At 40.8% G+C, this 25,670-nt stretch overlaps 1 protein-coding gene and 1 non-coding gene across 4 annotated transcripts in view; both read left to right on the plus strand.

Moving 5' to 3' along the window:
* LOC117540804 (ATPase family AAA domain-containing protein 2-like) overlaps positions 1–25,178 on the plus strand; it is a 28,142-nt gene extending 2,964 nt beyond the window's left edge. For 2 of the 3 annotated variants that reach the window (XM_034207658.1, XM_034207659.1), the window contains exons 7-30: positions 854–1,018; positions 1,338–1,455; positions 1,669–1,683; positions 2,162–2,263; positions 2,723–2,831; positions 3,027–3,142; positions 3,323–3,497; positions 3,709–3,797; positions 4,280–4,439; positions 4,589–4,679; positions 4,950–5,127; positions 5,255–5,391; positions 5,539–5,650; positions 9,001–9,187; positions 14,441–14,626; positions 18,248–18,383; positions 19,145–19,341; positions 19,467–19,626; positions 19,753–19,875; positions 20,112–20,285; positions 20,515–21,219; positions 21,397–21,530; positions 21,776–21,904; positions 24,668–25,178. In XM_034207658.1, coding sequence (XP_034063549.1) covers positions 854–1,018; positions 1,338–1,455; positions 1,669–1,683; positions 2,162–2,263; positions 2,723–2,831; positions 3,027–3,142; positions 3,323–3,497; positions 3,709–3,797; positions 4,280–4,439; positions 4,589–4,679; positions 4,950–5,127; positions 5,255–5,391; positions 5,539–5,650; positions 9,001–9,187; positions 14,441–14,626; positions 18,248–18,383; positions 19,145–19,341; positions 19,467–19,626; positions 19,753–19,875; positions 20,112–20,285; positions 20,515–21,219; positions 21,397–21,530; positions 21,776–21,904; positions 24,668–24,700 — 3,731 coding nt within the window. In that variant the 3' untranslated portion in view covers positions 24,701–25,178. The remainder of the gene's footprint in view (positions 1–853; positions 1,019–1,337; positions 1,456–1,668; positions 1,684–2,161; positions 2,264–2,722; positions 2,832–3,026; positions 3,143–3,322; positions 3,498–3,708; positions 3,798–4,279; positions 4,440–4,588; positions 4,680–4,949; positions 5,128–5,254; positions 5,392–5,538; positions 5,651–9,000; positions 9,188–14,440; positions 14,627–18,247; positions 18,384–19,144; positions 19,342–19,466; positions 19,627–19,752; positions 19,876–20,111; positions 20,286–20,514; positions 21,220–21,396; positions 21,531–21,775; positions 21,905–24,667) is intronic. The other variant, XM_034207660.1, reaches the window with a different exon arrangement.
* On the plus strand, positions 9,232–9,366 carry LOC117540824. Its single transcript, XR_004568217.1, has one exon. It is a non-coding gene; the product is annotated as a small nucleolar RNA SNORA5 (small nucleolar RNA).
* Positions 25,179–25,670: the final 492 nt, after the last annotated feature.

Below are 25,670 nucleotides of genomic sequence, written 5' to 3' on the forward strand. Positions count from 1 at the left end.
AGTTCAATAATAACCACTTCAGGTACAAAGAGAACCGCAGTGTCGCGTCCTAAAACCCGGAAGTAAACTCCTTCCGGTTCCTTCGTCAAAAACGCAATGCAATTTCTCCATAGGATTTTGGATAATAGCTGGAAATAAGGTCTGTGGTTGAAACACATTTAAGAGACGGATCACGTTTTGTTCAGCCGGATAATATCCACATGTTTATCCTACTTTTATCATTTTCGAATCATAAATCTTGTCGCAAAATGCTAACGTTATGCTATAAAGGAACTACAGCAGAGTCGCTGCTTTAACGTCACGCCAATTTAAGATCCATGTTCAAACATACAGATTGTAAATGGTACGAGTTGAAGCGTTTGTTTGAACAGTTTGCAGGAGGCAGGTACTTGCTTTCAAGCAGAACAGGGCAAACAAACTTAGCAGGAGTGTTTACGTGTTCGGTGTAATGACGTAAAACGGCCTGGACAACTTCTGTAGTCCTATTCAGCCACATGTTAACAACCATAGTTTTTCAGACACGTAAACTCTTCAGAAATCACCAGCGGGGTCACTGCTGGTGTATTTAATGTCGTAGAACAAAACGTGATCCGTCTCTTCAATTTGTATCAAACACAGACCTTATTTGGAGCTATTTTCCAAAATCCTATGGAGACATTGCTTTGCTTTTTATCCAAGGAACCGGACGTGGTAAAAATGCTAACTTACTTCCGGGTTTTAGGACGCGTCACTGCGGCTCTCTATTGCCTGGGAATAATGATTGAAGTATTCGGCTGTGGGTTGAAAATTAATTAGAGTTTCAAAATATGGATCATTTGAAATAACAATTCTACCCTTTTTTCATAATTCATAGAAGGGAATGAAGTTGACCAGGAAGCAGTGGAGGGGGGAGATGAAGAAGAGGAGGAGGAGGAAGATGAAGAAGATGAGAATGGCGTGGATGAGGAAGAAGAAAATCAGAGGCGTTATGACTTTAGACAACGGAAGACTGTGGTTCGCTACCAGGTCCCACAGGATGGTAATTTATACCAGGGCTTTTCATGTTTTTTTTTGTTTTTTGTGTTTTAAGTTCTTACAAATATAACAACTGATAGCATTGAATGCTGTAGTTCTTGAGTTTGCTCCGGTCAAGTAGAATGACTGACCTCCCCAGGAGACGGACGCCTTTTTAAAACAACTGATGACTGTAAATGTATATTGTTTTGGCCCAGTAGTAAAATGCTGTCCTCCATTCATTGTGGAGCAGGCAGCTGCAGACTAAACACTGCACCTTTAATCCATGTTAGTATGTTGTAAAATCTAACAGAGTTTGATGAGGTCCGTTATTGTTTTCTTAGAACCCAGAGAGCCCAGGAAGTGCGGCAGGTACTCAGTGGAACACTCGTCTCCGACCAGACGCAGGTTCAGATTCAGCTCCACAGCGCCCAGGAGCCCCTACAACAGAAGAACCAGCAGGTTAGTATGACAGCTTTAACATCAGCCATTAACAAATAAACCACACTTGATTAGCATAGAAGTCAGGAAAAAAACTAGTTTGACTAATGACATTTCCCAACCCTAGTCAGATATTGCACTGTCTCTAATAGCTATTAGTATTTTTCATCCTATGTGAAATCGATCCCAAAATGTTATTCTCTTTTTTTCTGATTCTCCTCATCCCACCCTCAGGAGTAGTTCTGAGAGGTAAGACCCTCACTTGTCCATTTGAATGTTTATTGTTGGTTTGTTTTTTGTGGTGCTGTCTGTCTTTGCTAGCACTTTTATTGTTGGTAAGTGTGGCACATTTGGGTTATGGTATATTTGAAGTAAAATTCACCAGAGTTAATAATTGTCCGAGCAAAAAAGGGAGGCTCATTCTTTAAAAGACTGGTTTCTATTGGTCTGTATTTTGTGGGTTTAATTCTTTATCACATTAAACTTCATAGGAGAATTATGTTAGTGAAGTTCTCCTTGCGCTTTGTCCAGACGAAGTGTTAGACGGGCATGGTGATGATGTCGTTTAAAAAGTGGTGAATCACTGCTTTTTGTGAACAACCAAATAAAGAATCGGTAACATTTAGTGGCTTGAAATAATAAAAAATCAAGCATTGCATAAATGTGTTGCAGTCATAATGATGCTGATGGGATGAGAGATAATGTTGTGGCTTCGTTGCATTCGCAGGAGGAGACACGCTATCCACAGTAGTGACTCCACTTCCTCATCTTCAGACGATGAGAAATTCCAGATAAGGAGAAATAAGAACAGGAGCAGGTCCGTGAACAGGTGAGAGCGCAACTCAGTGTCATCGAAACAATATGTTTTCTGGTTGTATTCAAATATCAATGTGCTCCAAAAGACTTAATTTGCAAAAATAAATCAATAACATATAAACTTCTCCCCTTTTGATTCAAGTTTCATAACTTCATACATCTTTTCCAGCACTCTAGAGTTTGTATTTCTATATCCAAATGTAAGTTAAGGTGTAAAATTAGATAACCATTTTAAGAGTGAAATAATGCTTGCTTAGTGTTGGGTCCCTTTGTGATAACATTCTACATGTTTCCAGTACCCATCATCCTCTCATAATATGTTATATCGATAGAGCAGGAAAAATAACTGAATGTTTCTGATGCAAAACACAATGATATGATATGATATGAAAGTCCATCATATTTGAGATAAAACAGCTTCCAATAAAAACCACCTGAAAGTTGATTATTATGTTGCCGTGTCTCCCTGCAGATGTCTGCCTATGAACCTTGTGAAAGACGACCTGCTGGGGATCCAAAAGGACAGGATGAAGATTGGAGCCAGCCTGGCTGATGTGGACCCTATGCAAATAGACAAGACGGTAAGCATCGGTACTTTAATGAATCTAAAGAGAGAGATGCACAAAGCAGTCTTATAAACAGGGGCATGCCTTGTATGCCTCCTCCACCTTTTGAACACTAAGGATAAAACAAAGCCTTGTGTTCCTGCTAATACAACACATGTGAAAGGAGGACTGGACAGCAGCACTTACCACATCCCACTTATTGTCATCCAGGTGCGGTTTGATAGTATTGGAGGTTTGAGCAGACACATCTCATCGCTGAAGGAGATGGTGGTGTTCCCTCTCCTCTACCCAGAAGTCTTTGAGAGGTTCAAGATTCAGCCTCCCAGGTAATCAGCGTGTGTTTGTAGAGAAGATAACGGGATGATATGGTTAAGCATTCATTTTATATTCTGTGACTCAATATCTGATTTACTGTGTTCTTATAGGAAGCTCGTTGGGTTGCAATGGCAGCAAAAACATAATAATATCCTCATTATTGTTCTTTGTCTTTTCTCTCTTGTCTTTAGGGGCTGTCTGTTTTACGGTCCTCCGGGCACAGGGAAAACCCTCGTAGCCAGAGCGCTGGCCAATGAGTGCAGTCAGGGGGATAAAAAGGTGTCGTTCTTCATGAGGAAAGGAGCTGACTGCCTCAGTAAGTGGGTGGGAGAATCTGAGAGACAGCTACGACTGCTTTTTGATCAGGTAAACCAAACTCCTCATCAACACACAATATACTTTTTGGGATTGAGAAGTGCGATTGGTCCCTGTAGTCAGCAAAAGACAATCCTATCACTTTTAGAATGCCACACATTAACTTGTTGATTGGGATAAAATAGCTCTATTTTGAAATGATCAAGTGTCAGGATTAAAGATAATACAATCTGCAACTGAGTTCTCTTCGTATTGTTTCCAGGCGTACCAGATGCGTCCGTCCATCATCTTCTTCGATGAGATTGATGGTTTGGCTCCAGTCAGGTCCAGCCGTCAGGACCAGATCCACAGGTGAGCAGCACCCCTGTTCCTACCTTGAACAAAACATGTCTGTTGATGGCACTGAGACCAGTAAGTAACAAATAGTAAAACCATAAAAATATGTTTATCTTGTGGTGGGTTGCCAGATATGGCTGCCAAATTTGAACGAATAAAATAAATAAATTCATCTTAATCAGCATTTAGCAAATTATTTATAGCTCGGCTGTTGTCCTTCAGAAAATAAAGCTACTTGCCTTGACATTTATTATTACTATAGTAGTATCATTTAATCCGAATGTTGTATATATCAGGAAAAGAAAGTAGGTAGAGCAGCTTGCAATGAGAATGAGGGCTTCACAATATTTAAGGATACTGTACTTGTGTAAAGACACAGGTTGGAAGCATGTAGTCGTGATAACAATCCAAAACAATTAATCTGGATCATTTCACTGCGGTATTATCCTCTTTGTTCCCGAAGACATTGTGAGTAACATTGTTTTTGTTCTCTGTAGCTCTATTGTGTCTACCCTGTTGGCTCTAATGGACGGGTTAGATGCTAGAGGAGAGGTTGTTGTGATTGGAGCTACAAACAGACTGGACTCCATCGACCCCGCACTGAGGAGACCAGGGCGCTTCGACAGAGAGTTCCTGTTCGGCCTGCCAGACAGAGAGGTGAGGAGATGATGTAGATGCTCTTTAACACTTTTCATATATATTTACAAATAATTTCATGTGGTGATTTTTCTGCTTTCGAATCCTTTCAGCTTTCAACGATTTGACCAAAAAAACATGAAATGCTGAGATTTTATTTTGTTTGGCAGGCAAGGAAGGACATCCTGAAGATCCTCACCAGACTGTGGGATCCACCTCCATGTGACACTTTTCTGGAAGAATTGGCCGATAAATGTGTTGGTATGTTTACACTGTATGGTGCAAGAACAATGGTCCAACAGCTTGAAGATGCAAATGCTAAATGTCCCATGAACAAAAAGCTACTACATTAAATGAAAAATGTCATTAATGTATAACTTGGTATCAAATTTACTGAAACACATTTTCAGGCTTTCTGTGCAACATATACTGGAAATGACACTGGTGTGAGCCCAGGACAAAACCTGTGTCTAGGAAACAAAATTACCAGCACATCCTTTTACATTCCTCCAACTTCTCTCTCTGTGCCAGGTTATTGCGGTGCAGACATCAAGGCAGTGTGTTCAGAGTCCGCCCTGTGTGCACTGCGCCGACGCTACCCACAAATCTACTCCTCATCGCAGAAACTTGTGCTTGATGTGGACTCAATCGCGATCACAAGCAAAGACTTTATGTCGGCCATGTCCAACATGGTGCCTGCGTCCCAGAGGTATAACCAAACGTACTCTATAGTTAAAACCCATTTGGAACATCTATAAACAATTGTCTTAGTTTCCAGTGCCTGGTACTTGCATATGTTTATTTTATTTTAATATGATACTGATTGTGATTCTTAGGGCAGTAGTGTCACCAGCCAAGGCCCTGATACCGGCCATCCGTCCTCTGCTGAGCGCCGCCCTGCAGAACATCCTCAACACCGTCAGCAGATTGTTCCCACACGCTGAGCAGGGCTTAAAGAGGAAGAGTGTACTAGGTGGGGTCTTGCTTTATTTTTTCTATTCTGTTTCATCATTTAATTTGCCTTAGCAAATGGCTTTCGCTTTTATTTGTAAGTTATTATAAAGAGAACACACTTATATTGAATGTTCATTTTACAATGAATACATTTGTTTATTTCCAGATGCGGCCTGTGGTCTGTCTGAGGATGATCTGATGTACAGTGAGGATGAGAATTCAGAAATATGCTCTAGTGGACAGACGCCTGCCGTTAAGGGTCTCCTCAACCTCACCAGGTTGGTTAACAATTTATATAATGCAAAGTTATGCAGAAATTATCTCCTCATCCTTCATCGATAGTTTCTTTTCTTTTTTTACTTAAGTTTCATTGTACAAACATATTCACACTTTTGTCAAGTTCTTTTCATTTATTTGTATCTACAAAGCCAGTACAGAGAAAGACATGTGCAGGCCACTGCCACTTGATTAGGGTTGCAAAGGGGCGGAACATTTCCGGAAAGTTTCCATCTTTGAAAATTCCCGGAATTGTGCAACCCTACACTTGATACACCTTGACAGGGGCGGACTGGCCATCGGGAATACCGGGAGTTTCCCCGGTGGGCCGGTGCTGTGCATGGGCCGGAGGGCCAAAACAATAAATACATTTTTTTTTTTTTTTTTTTAAATTTAAATATTTTTTTTTTTGCCTAAATCCTACCGGCCCATATTTGTGAGTATACCGGCCACTCCCTTTTTTTTTTGCTTAACTAAATCCTACCGGCCCACATTTGTAAGTGCCCACATTTGTAAGCGTTCCGGGCCGGCCACTCCCCATCAGGCCCGTAGCTGCTGTCACTGCGCAGTGAAAGATCAGGAGTGAGTTACTGATGGATAAACAAGCTCCAAAGCGTAAAGGAGGTGCACAAAAACTTAGGGATAAAAAAATGAAAGCACTTGAGGAAGGTTCAGCAAAATAAAAATAAATTACAGACTTTTCGTTTGGTCCTGCAGCTGGTTGTAGTTGTAGTACAACCACCACCGGAGAAGCTGATGTAACGTTAGCCGACACAGCGGCCATTCCCAGTGGCAGTGAGTCCAGCAATGAAACTGGCACAGTACAGCGGCATCTAGAGCCCAGTACCAGCAGTGATATGATGGTAAGTTAATGTTATGATTGATGCTGAAAGTGAAAATCCTCATTTGGCTAATGCTAGCTTGCTTTTTAATGTAGCAGATGAGGTAATATTAGCTAGCTAGCCTATTTCTAGCTAGCTAGGCTATTGCCTACAGTACATTGTGTGTTCACAGGGACAGCTAATGCATTAGCTAGCTAGCCTATTGCCTACAGTACATTGTGTGTTCACAGGGACAGGGTAAAATTAACAACATTCACTGACCAAATTCTGGTGAAATATGCAAGCTGCTGGTAGATTTGCTTCACTCATTGACAACGGTAATCTATTTGAACATTATAGCCACTTGACTTGGGCTGGTGAATCAATGAGACTACGATGATTGCTTATACTGTCTTTTGTTTGATTAGCTTAGACGTTAGGTTACCTTATTAATACTACAAATAATAAAGGGTCCATTATTTGTCAACCTGCAACTAAAGTTACTGTCTGGTGGAAATTAGCCTGTTACTGTCTTTAAGACTTTACTTGGTTTACATACATAATAATAACATGGTGGTAACATAATAACGTAACATACTAATCAATACTAATCATTTATGTAGGCTGAAGATGATCCTGCTGCTGACACTGACAGAGTTAGTCAAGGCCAGGATGTCAGTGCCACCCCAGTTGATTATTTCACCAGGCCGATGTCAGGCACATTAGACCTATTCTTCCGTTTTCACCCCCAGCAGAAGGCAGACAAGGCTGTAGTGCAGAGGGCTTTTTTTTGCAAAGACGGCACAAACAGGAAATAGCTATCATACAGTGAAGCCAGAGAAGTACTCTTCTGCTCCCTTTGTATGGCTTTTGCTAATCCTAGAGATAGCAACTCCTTCATCACTGGCATGACCAACTTCACACACATACATCAGAGAGTCGAGGAGCATGATCAGAGCCATGCTCACAGAGGTTGCGCTGAGGCATATTTCCTCAGATTCTCAAAAAACACAATTCAGGACCTTCTCATGGGACCTCAGATGTCACGTCACAGAGAGGAAGTCCGCAGGAAGCGTCAAGTGTTGGAGCGCATCATAGATGTGTTGAAGCTCATTGGTCAAAGTGGTTTGAGCTACAGGGGCACGCAGGCGAAGGCATTATATACACAAGATGATGACACCATTGATCATGGTAACTTTTTAGAGATGATTGTTTTGCTGGGAAAATATGATGTGTGTCTCAAGGAACACCTCACTCTCTGTACAGAGAGGGGTTCAGGTAGAGTGGCTGCACCCGTAGGATAGAAAAGGGGGAAGTGACGTCTGACTCAGAGGTCGCACGGCTGTGGAGAAGAACGTTCATTCAGAACCCACATTCTGTTACTGAGTGTAGGCGTTAGTGAGCAGGTTTATTGTTCTGGGTGCAGTCACTTTTGCCTCCACTTGCTGTTCAAATAAATGTTGAAAGAAAAAGTAAATCTGTTTACAGTTCTGTTTCATATTGGTGTTGAGAGATGTATCCATAGCTTTAGTCCCTAATTTTGCTCTCCAAATGCACCAGATTGATGCATTTAACTTCAACATTTTAAAACAAATCTTCCCGGGGGAGCTTGCCCCCGGACCCCCCTAGAGGAGGTGAGGTCCACCACCTGCCCACACCCCCTGTCAAATTGTCTCACCCACATTGAGGATGCTTCCTACCCCCATGTTTTATTCCATGCGTCAAGTCAGGCAAATTGGGTCCAAATGTTATTGCATCAATGATCTGTTAACATTAAAATCACTAAATATATGCCGTAACTATTTTGCTCTAGGCAACTCAAGGGCTCAGGTAATGTGATTACTATATGAATAATGGTCCAAAATAACATAAAATGCATAGGGTTTTTTGTTAAGTAACATACTTTCGTCGCCGGCCGGCCGATACATGCCGCGCATTAAGTGGGCCTGTCTGTCAATTAATCCCCGGGCCACTTTTTCCCCCCAGTCCGCCCCTGCACCTTGATGAGGAGATTTAGCCACTGGGATGGTTCAGCAGATGTTGGCCAACCAGAGTCGTCTTACTGAATCAGCACATTCATCCGGGGACTCAGCCGTTTACAAAATATTTCTTTCTGGATCCTCAGAGAATGTTATTTACTCCACCCAACAGATTTCACCACACCCTCTCAATCCATACATTATGTGTTGGGGGTCAGGTTTTGACCACTTCATTTCTGCTGTAAGCAGTATTTGTAGAATATTTCTCCTGGTATCACACCTAGCAGTGCCTCCTTTGGATCCTTTGTGACATTTTGGTGGCACACTTCCTCAAGGGCCAATATGATTGTAAATCAATCTTGTTTTACATTATTTCTTAAACAAAATCACTGCTGATACTTCTTAGGCATTTACACTATGTTGTTATGGGTCTTACTTTTGTTCCCTTTATCTTTGCTTTATTTTAAAAGTGCTGCAAGTCAAATCTTTGATCCAAATAATGAAACCTCTCCTACCACCTAACTCATCTCTGGGTCATCTCTGGGTGTGTAGGAGTGTGCTGAGCCACCCGACCTCCTACCGGCCCAGGCTGCTGCTGATGGGCAGACTGGGCTCAGGGCAGAGCTCCCACCTGGGTCCTGCCGTCCTCCACGCTCTGGAGAAGTTCACCGTGTACACACTGGACATGGCTGTGCTGTTTGGAGCCAGCGCAACTGCACCAGAAGAGACCTGTGCTCAGGTAAATGAGAAACATTGCAAAGTAAAACATTCAGTCTCTACTTTTGCAGCCTTGTCAAATTCAGTGTGTTCTGTTCAGTGGACCTCACTGGCCAAAATGGCTGCAACAGTGACTGTAGTTCATGGGCCCCGCCTCCTTTGCAAATGGGTTGTGGGGATAAATATGTACTACTGACAAATACTTTTATGAAAGAGCCATCACATTACCAGAACAGAAGTCTGTCACATTTAATTACTTTAGTTTAGAGTAATGTGAAATAAAGAAAAACAAAAGAAATCCTCAATTCAAAAACAATCTGTAACCAGGAAACATTTTTGTTATTTTTTTTACAAAAAATATTCATCATCAAAATGCTTTTCATGGGACTGATTGGTTTAATGCCACTGTGCTGTCTTCACCTTCCTTTCCTATGTCCTCATACCTTTTGATTTAGGAATTGAGCCTTTACAGTGTTTCCCCTAGGATGGAGTCATAGCAGCGGTGCTAAGGCACGTGGGCCTAGCACAATGTGAGTGCGGGAATTTTTTTGTGTGTGCGAAGTGCGCCCCGCCAATTTGTTTCTATGTGTCTGCCAGCACAAGAAAGGCTCTTGAGGCCTAGTACCAAGGCCGGTTCTAGACAGTTTGCTGCCCTAGGCGAGATTTTATATATAAAGAATAAATGAAAAAAAATCTCTACAAAAGACAAATACACTACAAAAACAGAGCTTGTACTGGCATATGATTTGATTAGCTGACGCTTCCACCGAAAGCTTCAGAAGCTTCAAAAGTTGAACATTGCTTAACTTTTGCAGCCTGAAACGCTATGAAGGTAGATATGGTACAAAATGCGAGAGCGTGTAAAACCTGATCTGAGCACTTGCAGAAAAAAAATCTGAGCTTGTGTGCATACATTTACACTTGTATAAAATATCCACGTAACTGTGAACCAAATTTGAAGTCACAGAAGAAAAAAAAAAGTTTTGTAGCTTGTAGAAAAAAAATGAACTTAGTGATGAAATGTTCACTTGCAGAACAATACATATTTTTTAAATATATTTTCCATTACAACTGCAACTTGGTTATTACAACCTCTCGAATCAGTCATTTCAACTTGACGAATCTGCTCTGTGGCAGTATAAATCGACGAATCTGCGGTCTTGACTTTTGCTACACTTCTTGCGATAAATGTGTCGCAAAAGTAATTTTCACCTGTAGATGTGGGGGGAGGGAGGGGGGTTGGAGCGAAGGGGAGGAGCTATCAGAACAACGAGGCTCGAGTCAGTCACACAGTCACAGCCATAGTCACGTCGAACCCATGGTCGAACCGGATGACTGCGGGCAGTGCGGGGCTAACGGTTCGTGTCGCTACCAGTCCGCTGACATGGCGCGTCAATCAACGGTAAGTTTTGCCCATTACTTGGAATATTATTATTGAGGATTAAATCCACTTTGAAGACCACCGTTTTATATCGTGCAGTTTAGCGGCAAAATAACGTCAGTTAGCCAGCTAACGCTAGCTTTGTTGAGTTTATGCTATTTTCTATTTAGCTAACGTCGAAGTAGTGTATGTGAAATCAACCTCACAATAAGATGTGTGTATATTACAATTATTAATGTCATATTTCAAGATGATTACTTAGATATTACAATATGGTTGGTTGAGCTGGAGTTCATTATTGAGCTTACACGTTAACGTCACAGTCATCTGAAGAACGAACCCAAACCTTGTTGTTTGTATTAATTGCATTACCAAATTGGTATCAAATAAACAGTAAGCATTGGTAACACAACTTCCAAAGTTACAGTAAAATAAAAAGGACCCTGACTCGGACAATACACAATCCAACATGTTCAACAGAAGAGAATCAGTTATATTGTTTGTACACATGGTACTTTACATATATATCTGTTTGTTTAAGGTGTCCAGGTGATGCAGACAGGCTGGACCAGAGAGTGAGAGACAGAACTGGACTCCTCACAGCAGTGAACTTTAGCACAGGTACAAAGAATCAAGAAAGATATTGGTTTAAATTAATGAAATATTGACTTTAATACACTGATATATATTCCATTAAACAATACTAAATACTAGATCACCTACACATCAGTGAAGTTGAGGGTTTTTTCCATGCAAAAGGTTACATTTAGATGTTAACAAGCAATATGACTGTCAGCTTTCTAATGTAATGTATTGAAGGCAAATATATTTAACACAGAGAGAACTGCTACTATTTATCTCTCAATATTGTCTGTAAAAACGTGGTAAAAGTTATTCTTTCAGTGAGACAACAGAGCAAGCTTCTACAGTTGCACTACGTTTGTAACAGTTAAATATTATTTTGATAATAAAATATATTTCAATGTTGATGAACTTCATACTGTTCATTCATAATCTGATTGTCTTTGTAGCTCACTGTTGAAATAAAAAAAAAACATTACAATTACAAAATAATTATATCTACAGCCCCTAAACACACCGCTTTCATAAATAACACACTTGTTCTGCAATAATGTGTTTTATGTTTCCTGTCATTTTTGTTAGGAAAGGACATGCCTGAAAGACACAACATGTTCTCCTTCTCTGAGGGTCAAGAAGAACATCCAAGAGGAACATTAAAAGCTGATGTTATGAGATTTTAAGACCAGTACAGGACGTTCACTAAGAAACTACTTTTATTGTGAAAACAAAGATCTGTACACCGAATATTTTTGTAGTCTACCAGGACCATCATTTGTTTGTGACGCTACCTACACCTCAGAGAAGGGGTGGTTATAGTCAGGCTTATAAAGTGTGGCGAAAAACATAGTCAGCTGATGGGATGCATCTATTTCCACATCTACACTCCATCAGCTGATTATTTATATTTGCCTCACTTTATGAGCTTCACATCACCTGTGCCTTGTACTGCAGAGTTTTGCAACGTCACAAATAAATGGGGCCAATCTTCAGTCAGATGTGAATGTGTAATCTAACATTTTCAGTAAGAATAATGGACGAAAGGAGTGACAATACAAATACAATTTATTGAAATGTGAACCAAAAGTTAATCAATAATGTTTTAAATAAAAAGCACATATGGACAGAAGGTGTAAACCTATTAAATGTATAAGTAAACCCATTTAGTCAAATAAAGTGACAGACTAGGCCTGTGCAGTTGGTATCAGCTATGCCCAGCATGGGCTCCTCCATCAGCCCTGGTCCTCCTCGCTGAGGAAAGACCCTCAGTCCTCTCCAAACCAACAGACAGGACGTCCATCACACGGAGGTTTCTCCCTGAATTCTCTGCAGCTCTCTGGACACCACGCTGTCTCAATCCGTCCACACTGAATATGAGAGGGGGAAAATAAAAATAATAAATGCTTTAGACAATAAGAAATATAAAGTTGACAGTTGAGTTGCTCAGTTTTTTTAGATTGTCAATACTATTACTGTATAACTAATATCTCAGGTTAAGAGGCACCTTCAAATAAAGATTGGTCTTTAATTACATTTTGTCTCTTGAATTGTTTGTCTAAAGTCAAGGATCTAGAACTGGTACTTGCAGTTTTAATGATACAGTCTGTTTATTATGCTGTTTGGGGGAGGCATCACAGGTAAGAGTACTAACTAGCTACCATCCCATGTACCTTAGCTTGACTTAAATGTATTAAACGTATAATTAAGTGATGGCAAAATATAAATAATGTCATGCAAACATATTAATATTTGCTTGATTCCAGAGTTTAATTTAGCACAATTGCATACACACATTAAGGGATTTTACGATTCTGAAGTCTTCGTTCTAAATAGAAAATAGCATGGATAATTTACAAAGGCTTTGAAAACACAGCAAGAGCCCAAGATAATTATAAAACTTGCCATTATTTCAGTACAGTTCAATTGGTTTTAATTTCATAAACGGTTATCAACCGTTAGTGCCAAAGCAGTAGGCTAATATGAATTACTGCTGTAGACTACAACCACTACTTGTTTAGCTAGCATAAACTCAACAAAGCTAGCGTTAGCTGGCGAACTGACGTTATTTTGCCGCTAAACTGCATGATATAAAACGGTGGTCCTCAAAGCGGATTTAATCCTCAATCACAATAATAATATTCAAAGTAATACTGGGCAAGTAATGGGCAAAACTTACCGTTGATAGACGCGCCATGTCAGCGGACTGGTAGCGACACGGACCGTTTGCCCCGCACTGCCCGCAGTCATCCGGTTCGACCATGGGTTCGACGTGACTATGGCTGTGACTGTGTGACTGACTCGAGCCTCGTTGTTCTGATAGCTCCTCCCCTTCGCTCCAACCCCCCTCCCTCCCCCCACATCTACAGGTGAAAATTACTTTTGCGACACATTTATCGCAAGAAGTGTAGCAAAAGTCAAGACCGCAGATTCGTCGATTTATACTGCCACAGAGCAGATTCGTCAAGTTGAAATGACTGATTTGAGAGGTTGTAATAACCAAGTTGCAGTTGTAATGGAAAATATATTTAAAAAATATGTATTTTTCTGCAAGTGAACATTTCATCACCAAGTTATTTTTTTTCTACAAGCTACAAAACTTTTTTTTTTCTTCTGTGACTTCAAATTTGGTTCACAGTGACGTGGATATTTTATACAAGTGTAAATTTGGTTCAAAGTTACGTGGATATTTTATACAAGTGTAAATGTATGCACACAAGCTCAGATTGTTTTTCTGCAAGTTCTCACATTAGGTTTTACACGCTCTCGCATTTTGCACCATATCTACCTTCATATAACGCCAGGAAAGCTCCGCTCTGCTTCCCACAATGCAGTTCGGCGAAAAGTGACGTCACCCCATTCAAAGTGAATGGGCAGAAGCGTTGGAAGAAGCTTCCAACGCCGCTGTGTGGACGGGCCGTTACAGCGCCTATGTCAAAAATCGGCCCTGCCAGTACATACAGTGGCAATGTCTCAAGATTTAGCAAAAATACACCTTTTATTGAACATACAGTAACACAAATACTACAAATCCACATAACAAACAATCAAAAATGAAAAAGGGTCGCCACTTATTATTAAAAAAAATGTTTGGGTGCCTGGCTGGCGCCCCCTAGCAGCAGCGCACATATTTCAGCTTTGCCGCCGCTATTTGTATATAGGGGAAACACTGCTTTATAAGATGAGATAGATCATGTCATATTGGTCATAGTGAAATTGCTACTGTTCTGTGTAAGTGCCAATGTTTGTGGACACTGTAAATACAATAATGTTAATACAAGTATCATCAATTAATCTTTATTTCTCTTTTTTCTACAGATCTTTGTTGAAGCGAAGCGGACATCTCCCAGCATCCTGTACATCCCTCACATCGGGCAGTGGTGGGAAACAGTGAGCCCGGCCTTAAGAGCCACCTTCCTCAGCCTGCTCAGCTCCATCCCTTCCTTCGCTCCTATACTGCTCCTTGCTACATGCAACCTGCAGTATGACCAACTGAGTGTGGAGGTAAGAGGAGTGAGGCCCTGTAGACTAATGGCGCATTTCCACTGCAGGGCCTCGCACGGCTTAGTACGGTATAGTTAGGCCTTGGTAGGCCAGGCTCACTTTATGCTGCGTTTCCATTACAGTTTAGGAACTGGGGTAGTAACTATACTAACGCAGTGTAGGCAGAGCCGTGACATCATCTTCAGTGCGAACCACAGAAAAACATCATCAGCCGTTAGCTCTTAGCACTCAGAGCTCACAGCTCCTCATATCTGTTCAGAAACTAGACAAAAGTTAAACAAGTACAAACCACAGACTGCCTGTGTCATGGCGAATACAGTCGCTGGTTTATTTAAGTCTGTATAGGCCGTTGTTGTGAGTGTGGACCATAGACTGTATATATTAATAGTGTCCGTGACGTCACCCATAGGATTCTGCAGAGTTGCCGTGAAGCCCTTAGTAGGCGGAGTCGGCCACTAACGGCTCGACTGTGACGTCAGAGTCAAATCCCGCCTGCTCCAAATAAGGGCAAAGAGGCGGAGCCGAGGCGGGACCAGCTGCCTCCGAACTGGAAGTAAACAGAGCTAGCTCAGGCTAAGAAGCTAAGCTAACATGAAATACATGCATACCAAGTTACTGCTAACAGTGTAGTTCCCCTATATAAACGTTACATTCATAATCAAATGAGACAATCTGCAAGAGAATTAGCTATATTTTGTTATTCTTAATGCTTGTCATTCACACGTTGAGAAAAGACGGACTCCACCACCCGGACCTAACGGAGCCGCAGTGGGCTAGCTCCGGGACGCCGGCTGGAGCTAGCCCCCTGCGGCTCCGTTAGCTCCGGCGGCCACCACTGGGATAATCGGGTCCCCTATTAACATTTGCTCCCGTTTAGCAGTATGAGCGTCATAGCCATAGACTATAAAAGTCCTACCCAAGGCTGAATCATAAACTAAAATGTATATGTATTAGGGCTGAACGATATACCGTGTCATGGCGATAACCGCGGTATGCGCATGCGCGGTATTCACACCGCAGGGACGTGCGGTTTTATTCATTTAAAAAAAAAAAATGCTAACGCACTTTAGCACAGAATTCAAAATAAAGATACCCTTATTACTTATCGAAACTGCACATACAATATATCCGATTAAAGCTGAGACTCCACAGATTATTTAAGTATAGTATCTAAGCGATCCGATCTCGCAACAGGGGAACCAAACAGACATCACAACACGTACCTTTTACGGAGCTTTTACGGGAGATCGTCTCACCGTAGCTGTCAATCTGATCAAAAGACGTGTTCAATGGCATTAAAACGAGAAAGAAAAAACGCGGCTGAATCGGTTGATCCATAGGTTGATAATGTATCTGTGGCTTTGAAGCAATTGTTTATAATCCATAATTCCATTTTTATGTAAAAATCGGATCACAAAAGTTAGCTGCTAATGGTAGCCACCTTGGTGGTATGCAGCTTCCGGTTTTGGCTACGCGTCGTCACTCTCACTCCTTATTTGTTCATGTGTTGGTGTGTGTAGAACTTCCCCTGATATTTGACCTTTTTAGACAGATTTAGCACCAAAAAAACCCTCTTTTGGGGCCATTTGGGTGGATTTTCCATATCTCTGGCCCACCTTGCTGGATTTTGACATGTGACATCTCTTTTTGACCGTCAGAGCCAATGGAATCGAGGGGAAATCACACAGTCCTTATTTTGTAATGTGTGAGAGACTTCCGCATAGCCAAGACCGGAAGCAGCAGCCACTATGGTGGCTACCATTAGTAGCTAACTTTTGCTCTGCGATATTTACATAAAAATGAAATTATAAATTATAAATTAAATCATTTTTTTATACAGAGACGTTAAAAACCTATGGATTAACCGATTCAGCCGCGTTTTTTAATGCCATTAATGCCACGTCTTTTGATCAGATTGACAGCTACGGTGAGACATCTCCCCTCGAAGCTACGTAAAGGTACGTGTTGTGATGTCTGTGTTTGCTTCCCCTGTCCGAGTTCAGATCACCCAGTGATGATACTATATACCTAAATAATCTGTGGAACCTCAGCTTTAATCGGATATCTTGTAAGTGCATCTACGATAAGTAATAATAAGGGTACTTTTATCTTGAGTTCTGTGCCAAAGTGCGTTAGCATTTTTCGCTCAGGGGTCATTTAGATGCTTCTTATGAGACTTGTGTTTTGTTTTGGTTTAAAATGGTTTGTATCGTCAGTTAGCTGAGATTATTTCCGTTAATCTGGTATAACACATTAATAGGTTCTTAAATATTACGATCCCCTGAGACACTGTCGTGAAAAAAAAAAGTAAAGTACCCGCCGGGACTTTGGGGTTTAACAGGTTAAAAAAAATGCGATATATACCGCAGGGGGGGGGGAAACCGCGATGTCAGTTTTTTTCAATACCGTGCAGCCCTAATATGTATGCATAAAGGGTTACGTCCTTAGCTGGCTAATAAGTAACAAGCTAAGCTACCAAGCACACAAACACCTGCGAATGGGGTTACATGTATAATATTATCATTTTAGACTTCTTGGAAGATCTGTTAGTACATTCAAGCGCACAGCACGACATTTTAATTGTCTGGTATTTGTAACAATATTCCCTAAAAGGCACAATCACCACGAACACGGCTAAAGCTAAAGGGTCAAGTACAGTACTATGACTAACGTTGTAGCCTCTATGGTTGTAGCCTAGCAGAGTGGACAAGTTGCTGTTAGCTGACAGTGAGGCATGTACGTGTCCATCAAAGTGACCACGCCCTAATTTATGCAAACACTTTAAGACCTAATATAAATAAAAGGGTCGTGTTAGAAAACAATTCACTCACAGATTCATAATCATGAAGGTGGAATCTAACTATATCGATAATAATATTTATTGCATCCATGGGTAGAAACATGTTTTTTTCTGCTGTAAAGTTGGGCATTTTAACATGGGGGTCTATGGAAATTGCTCCTTTCTGCAGCCAGTCCCTAGCGGCCCATGTATGAACTGCAGTGTGTGGCACTTCCATATTGGCGTCCCGGCTGTTCCCCAGAGTTTGCCGCTTGGTGTGGACGGTCGGAGCATATATAACGTTAGCTTAGCCGATCTCCATTCAGAAAACACGCATTCTAAAAGGTTTTTCGTCTCCCGTCTGTCTGCAGACTTGTCAAAGCATTAATTCATGGTTTTTACTAACCGGTATCAGTATGTTGTTACTCCGGCATCATTTTGAAACGTGTATTACAATTAAATCACGGTCAAATATGTTCATTTTGTTGTAGTTGCCAGCTATTCTCTCACTAGTTAAGCATACTCAGCCCGGTTGTTGACCCGGAAAGAACCTCGATTTTGGAGAGCCAGAAAAACTGTGAAAAAGTACCCGCTAGCCGGAACTACGCCTAGTGGAAACGCAACCAAAAACGGACCGGGCACGGCACGCTTAAACTGCCCTCTGTGCTGTAATGGAAATGCGCCATTAGAGCGGTGATACATGAGGGCGCAACATTAAAGGAGATAGTTGTTGAGGGAAAATAAGATGTCAATGCATCTAATTTTCTCTCTATAGAAGATTCTCTACCACTGACAACACTCATCCACATGTCTTCTCTTGGGTCCTTATTTTCTTGTCTCAGGTGCAGGAGTTGTTCCGGATGGAGTACGGGGAGGTTTTCCATGTCCAGGTCCCCAACAGCAGAGAAAGAAGAAACTTCTTTGAGGATCTAATCCTCAATCAGGCTGCCAAGGCCCCTGCCTCAAAAAAGAAAGCTGGTGAGAAATAGAGAAGTTTATTTTATTCATTTTTTATTTATTTAATGGTTTTGTACAATTTAGAAATACACAAACATAACAGAAAACAAACGATAAACAGTGCAGGAAGAGACAAAAAAAACCATGGGGCTTATTTAAAGCCTAAATAATGTTTAAAATCACTATTTTATATAAAACACAAGATCAATACACAAACAATTGTTTATATTCAATACAAATGGTACACTTTAAAAACAACATACTATATTTAAATCTTAAATAAAATAACACACATTAAAGCAATGCAGAGGGGTACAGTTTTTTTGTTATGATTGTAAGGCCGGTTCTAAGCTTTATGTGATCTGTAGTTAAAGTAGGTTTTAGTCCCTAAGCTGAGGACTAGAAAAGCATCATTCAGGGTTTTCAGTGTGGTTTTGTGTATTTAACATTTACTTTACACAGTATTTTAATGATGATGTCATACACCTATTCGCTACACTACAGCAATTGGTTTTACTGATTTGATTGTTTAGAAAAATGCCTGAAAAATATATTCATTAAACCTTCCATGGATGGACAATAAAAAAGTTTGGATTTTTGGTTACTGTTTACATATCCTGCCCAAATGGCTCAGGTGGAGGATTGTGTGAGGGTAAACACAGAGAAGACAGGAAGGCTGTCGGCACACCAAAAGTCTATGTCAAATAAATGTTGTGCCTTATGTAGTATTGTGTTCGTTGATTTCACTTTGTATTCCTCTGTCAACATTCCACTTTCTTCAGTGCTCAATGCTTTGGAGGTGCTCCCTGTCGCCCCTCCGCCTACCCCACGCCAGCTGACAGAAGAGGAGACTCAGCGATTGGCTGAGCAGGATGAAGGGACCTTCAGGGAGCTCCGCCTCTTCCTGCGTGATGTAACTAACCGCCTGTCCCAAGACAAACGCTTCAAGGCTTTTACAAAGCCTGTGGATTTAGAAGAGGTGACTGTTCCATTATAATCTTTCATCTCATTCCATATTCCCTAATAAAGCCTTACTATTCAGTGTTCAGTCCGATCCCTTTTCCCCTCAGTTGTACTCACAGCAGCCTCGTTGTCGTGTTTCAGGTGCCAGATTACGCTGAGGTTATCAAGCAGCCTATGGACCTGTCGACAGTTCTCTCTAAGATCGACCGCCATCAGTATGAGACGGTGAAGGAGTTCCTCTATGACGTGGATCTCATCTGGCAGAATGCCCTCGAATATAACCCAGACAGAGACCCCTCAGGTACACAGTGAAATCATCAGCAAAAACATCCTCACAAGAAAATAAATAAAAGACTATTATAATGCAACTGTTTGAACATAAATGTTACATTCTTGCTCATTTGAGTCTTGTGTGTGTGTTGTCCAGACCGTCAGATCCGCCACAGAGCATGCGCTCTGAAGGACAGCGTCCATGCTATCATCAAAGATGAACTTGATGAAGATTTTGAAAAGATTTGTGAAGAGAGCAAAGCATCGCGCAGCGCAAGAGGTGAATGCGTTTATTTGAATATTTGTGCATATACATACATGTAGTAGGAAAGCAAATGTAACATTGTTCTACACCCTTGGGTTACCCAGACATGTGTGAGTCCAGATTCAAAGATATTAACCAGTATGGTCATTTTAGTTACCTTAACACTGACTCTGCTCAATTTAAAGTCTATATTCACTAAAGTGAAGAAGGACAGAAAAACATTGTGCTTATTTCTTTTTTCACTACAACAGGTTGCACCACTGTCCAGTTTGCGCCCTCTTTCTACAACGTTCTTCCCAAACTGTCCAAATCCCCTGCTGAGGCCAAAACCACTGAAAAGACCCCCCAAAGTGAACCAGCTCAATCCACAGCTGCTGCCTATCCCAATACAAGTGCCTCCTTTGTTACAACCCCTAAACATACAGGTAAAAATCACTGTAAAAAACTCACCCAGAAGATTTCAATATGTACAAATTGTTTAGGGTTATTTATAGGGAAAATGTACTCTGGTTTAGAACTAAAGGACGTAAAGAAGAGTATTCTGCTAGCAAGAAGGGGGGGGGGGTTGTGGGGTGTTATAGAAAGTTTAGACATTATTTAATTCAAAGAACTATCACAAAAAATCTTTACCCCCCCCTGAAATTGTTTCCACAGCCCAGAAGAAGAGAAGGCGGAAAAGTCGCTGGTCCTCCGGCTTCATAGCAAAGAAAAGATCGTCCTGCTCTCCTCACACATCCAGAGACGATGCACACTTAGAGTCTGAGGAGGAAGATGGAGACGATGAGGAGGAGGAGGTTGAGAAGAGAGGAGCAGCTGAGTGTGAGAAAAGGACTGAAAGAGACGAGGATCCCATGATGGTGGATGGAGAGTCAGGCAGTTTAGGGCCTACTGAGAATGAGGAGGACAGTCAGCAGGGACGAGAGGAGAAGAGTCCGGCTGCTGAGGATAAGGTTATCCTGTGTGGATCAGGGAAACCAGAAGATGACGACCAGATTGAAAAAGAAAGTGTGGATAAAGATCAATCAGGACAGTCTGAGGAAATCAAAGTCTTAAAGGGAGGAAATCAGACCAGTGAAAGCATTCCAGTCAACACTAACAAGGACAGCCACACTGTGACAAAAGGAGATACCCAGGGGCCATCCAACACAGAGGAGGGGGCTGAAACTAAAGGCCAAGAGCTGACCGAAACAAGGACTGAAAAATGTCGAGCTGTAACACAGACAGACGACAGTAACAAGGTAGTTACTGTAGAGGAGGCAGAGCAGAACAGCCCTGCTGAACCAATGGAGGTGGAAGCAGCAAATACCTCAACCACAGACGTCTCTGCAGCTCACAGAGGAGAGGAGGACACAGACAAAGGTTTGATACTACACTTAAAGCTCAGCTCTTCAACTTTGGCTTTAAGAATATACTAAAAGACATGCTTATCAGAAGTTTGTGTAGTGTTTCTAGAGACTATAGTAAGTGCAAGATCAGTGTTTTAGCTTGATTGTGTCAACAGATTGCCATCTATTATATTGTTTGTATGTTTTTTAGAACGGAGCGTAAGGCCTGTAACACAGGCTCTTAAGAACGCTGTGCTGCAGCAGCAGAAAGTCGATGTGGACGAAGCCCTGCAGATCCTTGAACAGGAAACTCCTCCTTTGGTGGTGGACAGAGACGGATTAAAGGTGTGTGAGATATTGCGGCTGGCAGAATATTTTTGTCTTCAGTCTTTTTATAGTTTCTGGTCAGACAGGTTTTTTGCATCATGACTTAACAGGCAACCTTAGAAAGAGATGATGAAATAAAGCTAACTTTCCCTTATCCTGTACTCTTCTGCCTTTTTTCCATAGAAGTTTATGAAATTTGTCAACTAAAATGTAATCTGCATTTCATTCCCTTTTTCTTTTGCCTTGTCCACTCATTTCTTCAGGAGCTGTTGGAGAGAGTAGTGACCAAGACTGAAAGCTACGAGGTCTACAAGCTGGAGAAACTCTATGCTCTGCTCTGCCAAAGCATCTACAGACACAGACGCGACTACAACAAAACGTTACTAATACAGGTTAGTTTTGGACCATACTGATAACGAATACCGTGATACTGACACTGATTTTGGTCTGTCATAGCAAAGAAAGTGCATTAACCCTTAAAGACCGAGCGAGCCGCCCGCGGCTTCAAAGAGGTAGCGTTCTAAAATGCTTAATAACTTTTTAACCGCTAATCCTATCCATCTGATTTAAAAAGTGAGGTAAAGCGGCTATTCTAGGCTTTTTGCTGGTATCACTATGTCCATTTCCGGGATTCAGAGGCTCCGACGTGATCGGGGCAACGTCATCACATTGTACAGCCTTGATTCGTCAAGGAGACCCACGCGGCCCCTCCGTCTGAGCCAAACAGCAAAGGTTTTAGACTAAGTCCCACCCCCCTATATCCAGATAAAATGTAAAGGTCCAGGCAAACCTCTGCCCATGCTACCATCTTCTCGACCAATCAACATAGGTTGCTGTGTATGTTTTTGGCGGCGGGAGATAAACAAAGAGAAACAGAGAGACGAGAGAGTAATACTAAAGAAGAGTAATTTTGCCAGCGTAAGAGAAATAAATACAACACGAGATATCTAGATACAGTCACACACCCACACACACACACACACAAATACATATACATATACACACACACACACATCCCAAGACAAATTCAAACCAACATGTCAAAATGGCATTACACTACGGAAGAAGCCATAGCATTTATTTTGTCTGGCGGACCGCTTAGCGATGCAGCGGTGGATTCTTCAGATTCTGAAGCTGACAGCTGGCGTGATGAAGAGGAGTATGATCACGGGATTGATCCCTTCGAAGATAAAAAGTGAGTAACTTTGCTTATATCTTATTGTTTGTGTTGCATTTATCGGTTGCTATTTCTGTATAACGCCGAAAATAATTAGTCCTAAGAGTTTTTATAATGGATGGCCATTTGCTGTAATTGTGTCATAAAGTGAAGTCCTGAGCTCTATTGATAGATTCACTATCAATAGAGGCTACTATTTATTTCAGTAAAAAAACGTCAAGCAATACCTTTCATTTATTGCCTCATTCCGCTTGCCCTCTTTGGTTGTTTGTTATAAGGTCTAATGTTATTATATTCATTGCATTACAATTCAGTTACTGATTCCATCAACTAGTAATGTTAGCAGAGGGATAAAGTGTGAATCAAATCAAAGTTGAGACTGTGTTTAGAAAATAGATAGGATGACACTGGAGAAATAAAAGCAATAAAGGAAATAAAATAAATTCAGACATTTATATCTGTATATTTTCCTCCCTTTTATTTTAGTCCAGAGGATGAGAAAGAGGATGCACAAGCCACTGTCCCCATCAGTAGGCCTCCTTTAAACCGAGAGGGAAAATAATGTGGCCAGGAGGGTGCAGCAGCCAGAAAAAAGGCCAAACCAATGCCAGCCCCCCTGACAGTGAAAGGGAGAGGAAGAGGAAAAGGGAACAAAACATCTCTGACCCCAGAAGAGCCAGGAGCTGTTTGGAACGGACCCGAGGTGCCAGATACTGCCCAACAACTACCACACTTTTGCCCGAAAAGAGCCCCTGGAGTCCAAGGTTTTTTTGTGTCCTGCACAAATATTTAGACATTTTTTTAACAACCAAGCTGTAAATATCATCTGCAAGAACACAAACAAAAATGCTGAAAAGGAGCAGGCTAAGGGGGAAAAGTTTGTTTGGGAAGAGCTAAAGCCGGTAAAATTCCTCATGTATGTCGGCCTTATGATGTTCATGGCACTTCTAAAACTGCCAAAAGTAAGAGACTACTGGAGGAAGGGATCACACCTGAGTGTTCTCTTTCCTGCTTCTGTCATGACAAGAGACAGGTTCATGGCAATCAGCAGAGCTGTACATCTGAGCGACCCAGACCATGATGAATGTGGATACATTTCCTTTGCTCTTTATATATTTTTCTAATATTTTGTTTATAGTTTGAAGATCATTTGCTCTTTGTACATTTGCACTTTCTATATATTCCTAATACTTTGTTTATAGTTTCAAGATAATTTGCACTTTGAATTTGTTTCACTGTTTGTGTTTGTATTTAAATGTTCAAATGATAATATATTTCTCTGAAACAAGTCATTTTTGTTGCAATGTCATCTGTTATGGTTTAACAGATCTCTCTCAACCTTTTCTTGACAGAAGAAACATGATCAGTCATTTAAATATGGAAATACATTTCGTTTTAATTATTCCATATTACCCTAGGGTAATATTGTAATAAATAGCTGTAACTTGCTCAGGGAACATAATATGCAGATTAAATTTCATTTGAAAGCCTAAAACATCTAAATGCAGCTTTGTAAATAATAAAAAAGAAAATTCCTATGTTCCTGGCGGAGTAAACAGTAAAAAAAAACACAACATTTGTACTGGCGTTTTTGAAAGGTGCTGGTAAATTCAGCCATTATCACACAAAGTTAAGGTAAAATGTGGACTTTAAATTAACCAGACTTGAACTAGAGGTTCTCCTGAATCAAATGAGGTAAGGCACTTGATGCTGACTGCTAGAAAAGGTTAGAACAGGTTAGGAGAAACAAATAAATACAGGAGTCAGGCAGGCGAAAATTCCGTCTAGGTCTTTAAGGGTTAAAGGCGGCTTTTGATACCTGAGTTTTGTATGTTTTAAATGGCTATCTAAGACTAGTGCAAACACATTTACAAATTTGACCACTAATTTATCATGCAAATATGTATGTATTTTTCTTGCCTTACGTACTTTTAATGGTTCTAATATGTTTATAATCCTGCTTTCTCATTTTGAACAGGAGTTGGAACGAGAGATTGCAGACTTCTGTTGACTTCTCTACAGGAAGAATATGACCTCTTTTTTTAAAATTATCACACACATCACCCTCTTAGCTATGTAAATATACATAGGTTCTATTTTCATAGAATTATACAAGCACTTATATTTGTGCATTAGCCTGGTACTACGTTTTTTAAAAATATTTAATGTAATGTGTTCTCCAGATGTTGTAGTTTGTCTTTTTACTTATTGTCCCCAAATCCTAATCCACCTGGCCATTATGGTGTGTAAGGCAATATGATTGTTTTCTGGAAACAACTCTTGAGTTGTCTTGTGCACAGGGACCACACAGTTTTACCATTTTATAAATGGAGGGTCAAACCAAAGATACTAATTATTCGCATTATGTGAAGTGTAGGATTTGTTTAAGTTAAAAAAGCTAAACAAAAATACTAAATTGTTCCAGACTATTGTAAAAATAAATCTCACTAACTACTGACTAATAAACAAGTTGTCTATTTGTGTATAAATCCCAGTGTTTTTCAGCGCATACACTACATGCTTGCCTGACGTTTTTTCTGTATTTCTGTGTATCCTCTTTCATTTTTACAGACGTTGTTTAGTTTAATTTACATCCTAGTAAAGGAAAGGTATCTTCTGCTTTTGTTCATCTCCCTCAGTTTATATTTACATGTTTGTTTTTTTACAAGAACATTTTAAATGTTTGGTACATAATGTTTTTGCCGAGGCATTACTATATAATAAGTCTTTGGGTTGTTTTGAGAGGCTTGGCAATGTCAGTGTCCTCAAGTAGCTTGTCGTGCTGCCCTGACGGGTCATGTGAGGACAGCCGGGTCGGGAAACCAATGAGTTAACCGTCCTGCTTTAAATTGCGTATTATAATTTTTTCTGGAAAGCGCAAAGCTACATTCACCTCATAAATAGTATATACTAGGCGTACAATTGTACAATTTTGCCATGTTTCCGAAATTGTAAACTGCGAGAGTCGCCGAGGAATGACG

The sequence above is a fragment of the Gymnodraco acuticeps genome, unplaced genomic scaffold (genome assembly GCF_902827175.1).
Source record: "Gymnodraco acuticeps unplaced genomic scaffold, fGymAcu1.1, whole genome shotgun sequence".
In the NCBI taxonomy this organism is placed as follows: domain Eukaryota; kingdom Metazoa; phylum Chordata; class Actinopteri; order Perciformes; family Bathydraconidae; genus Gymnodraco; species Gymnodraco acuticeps.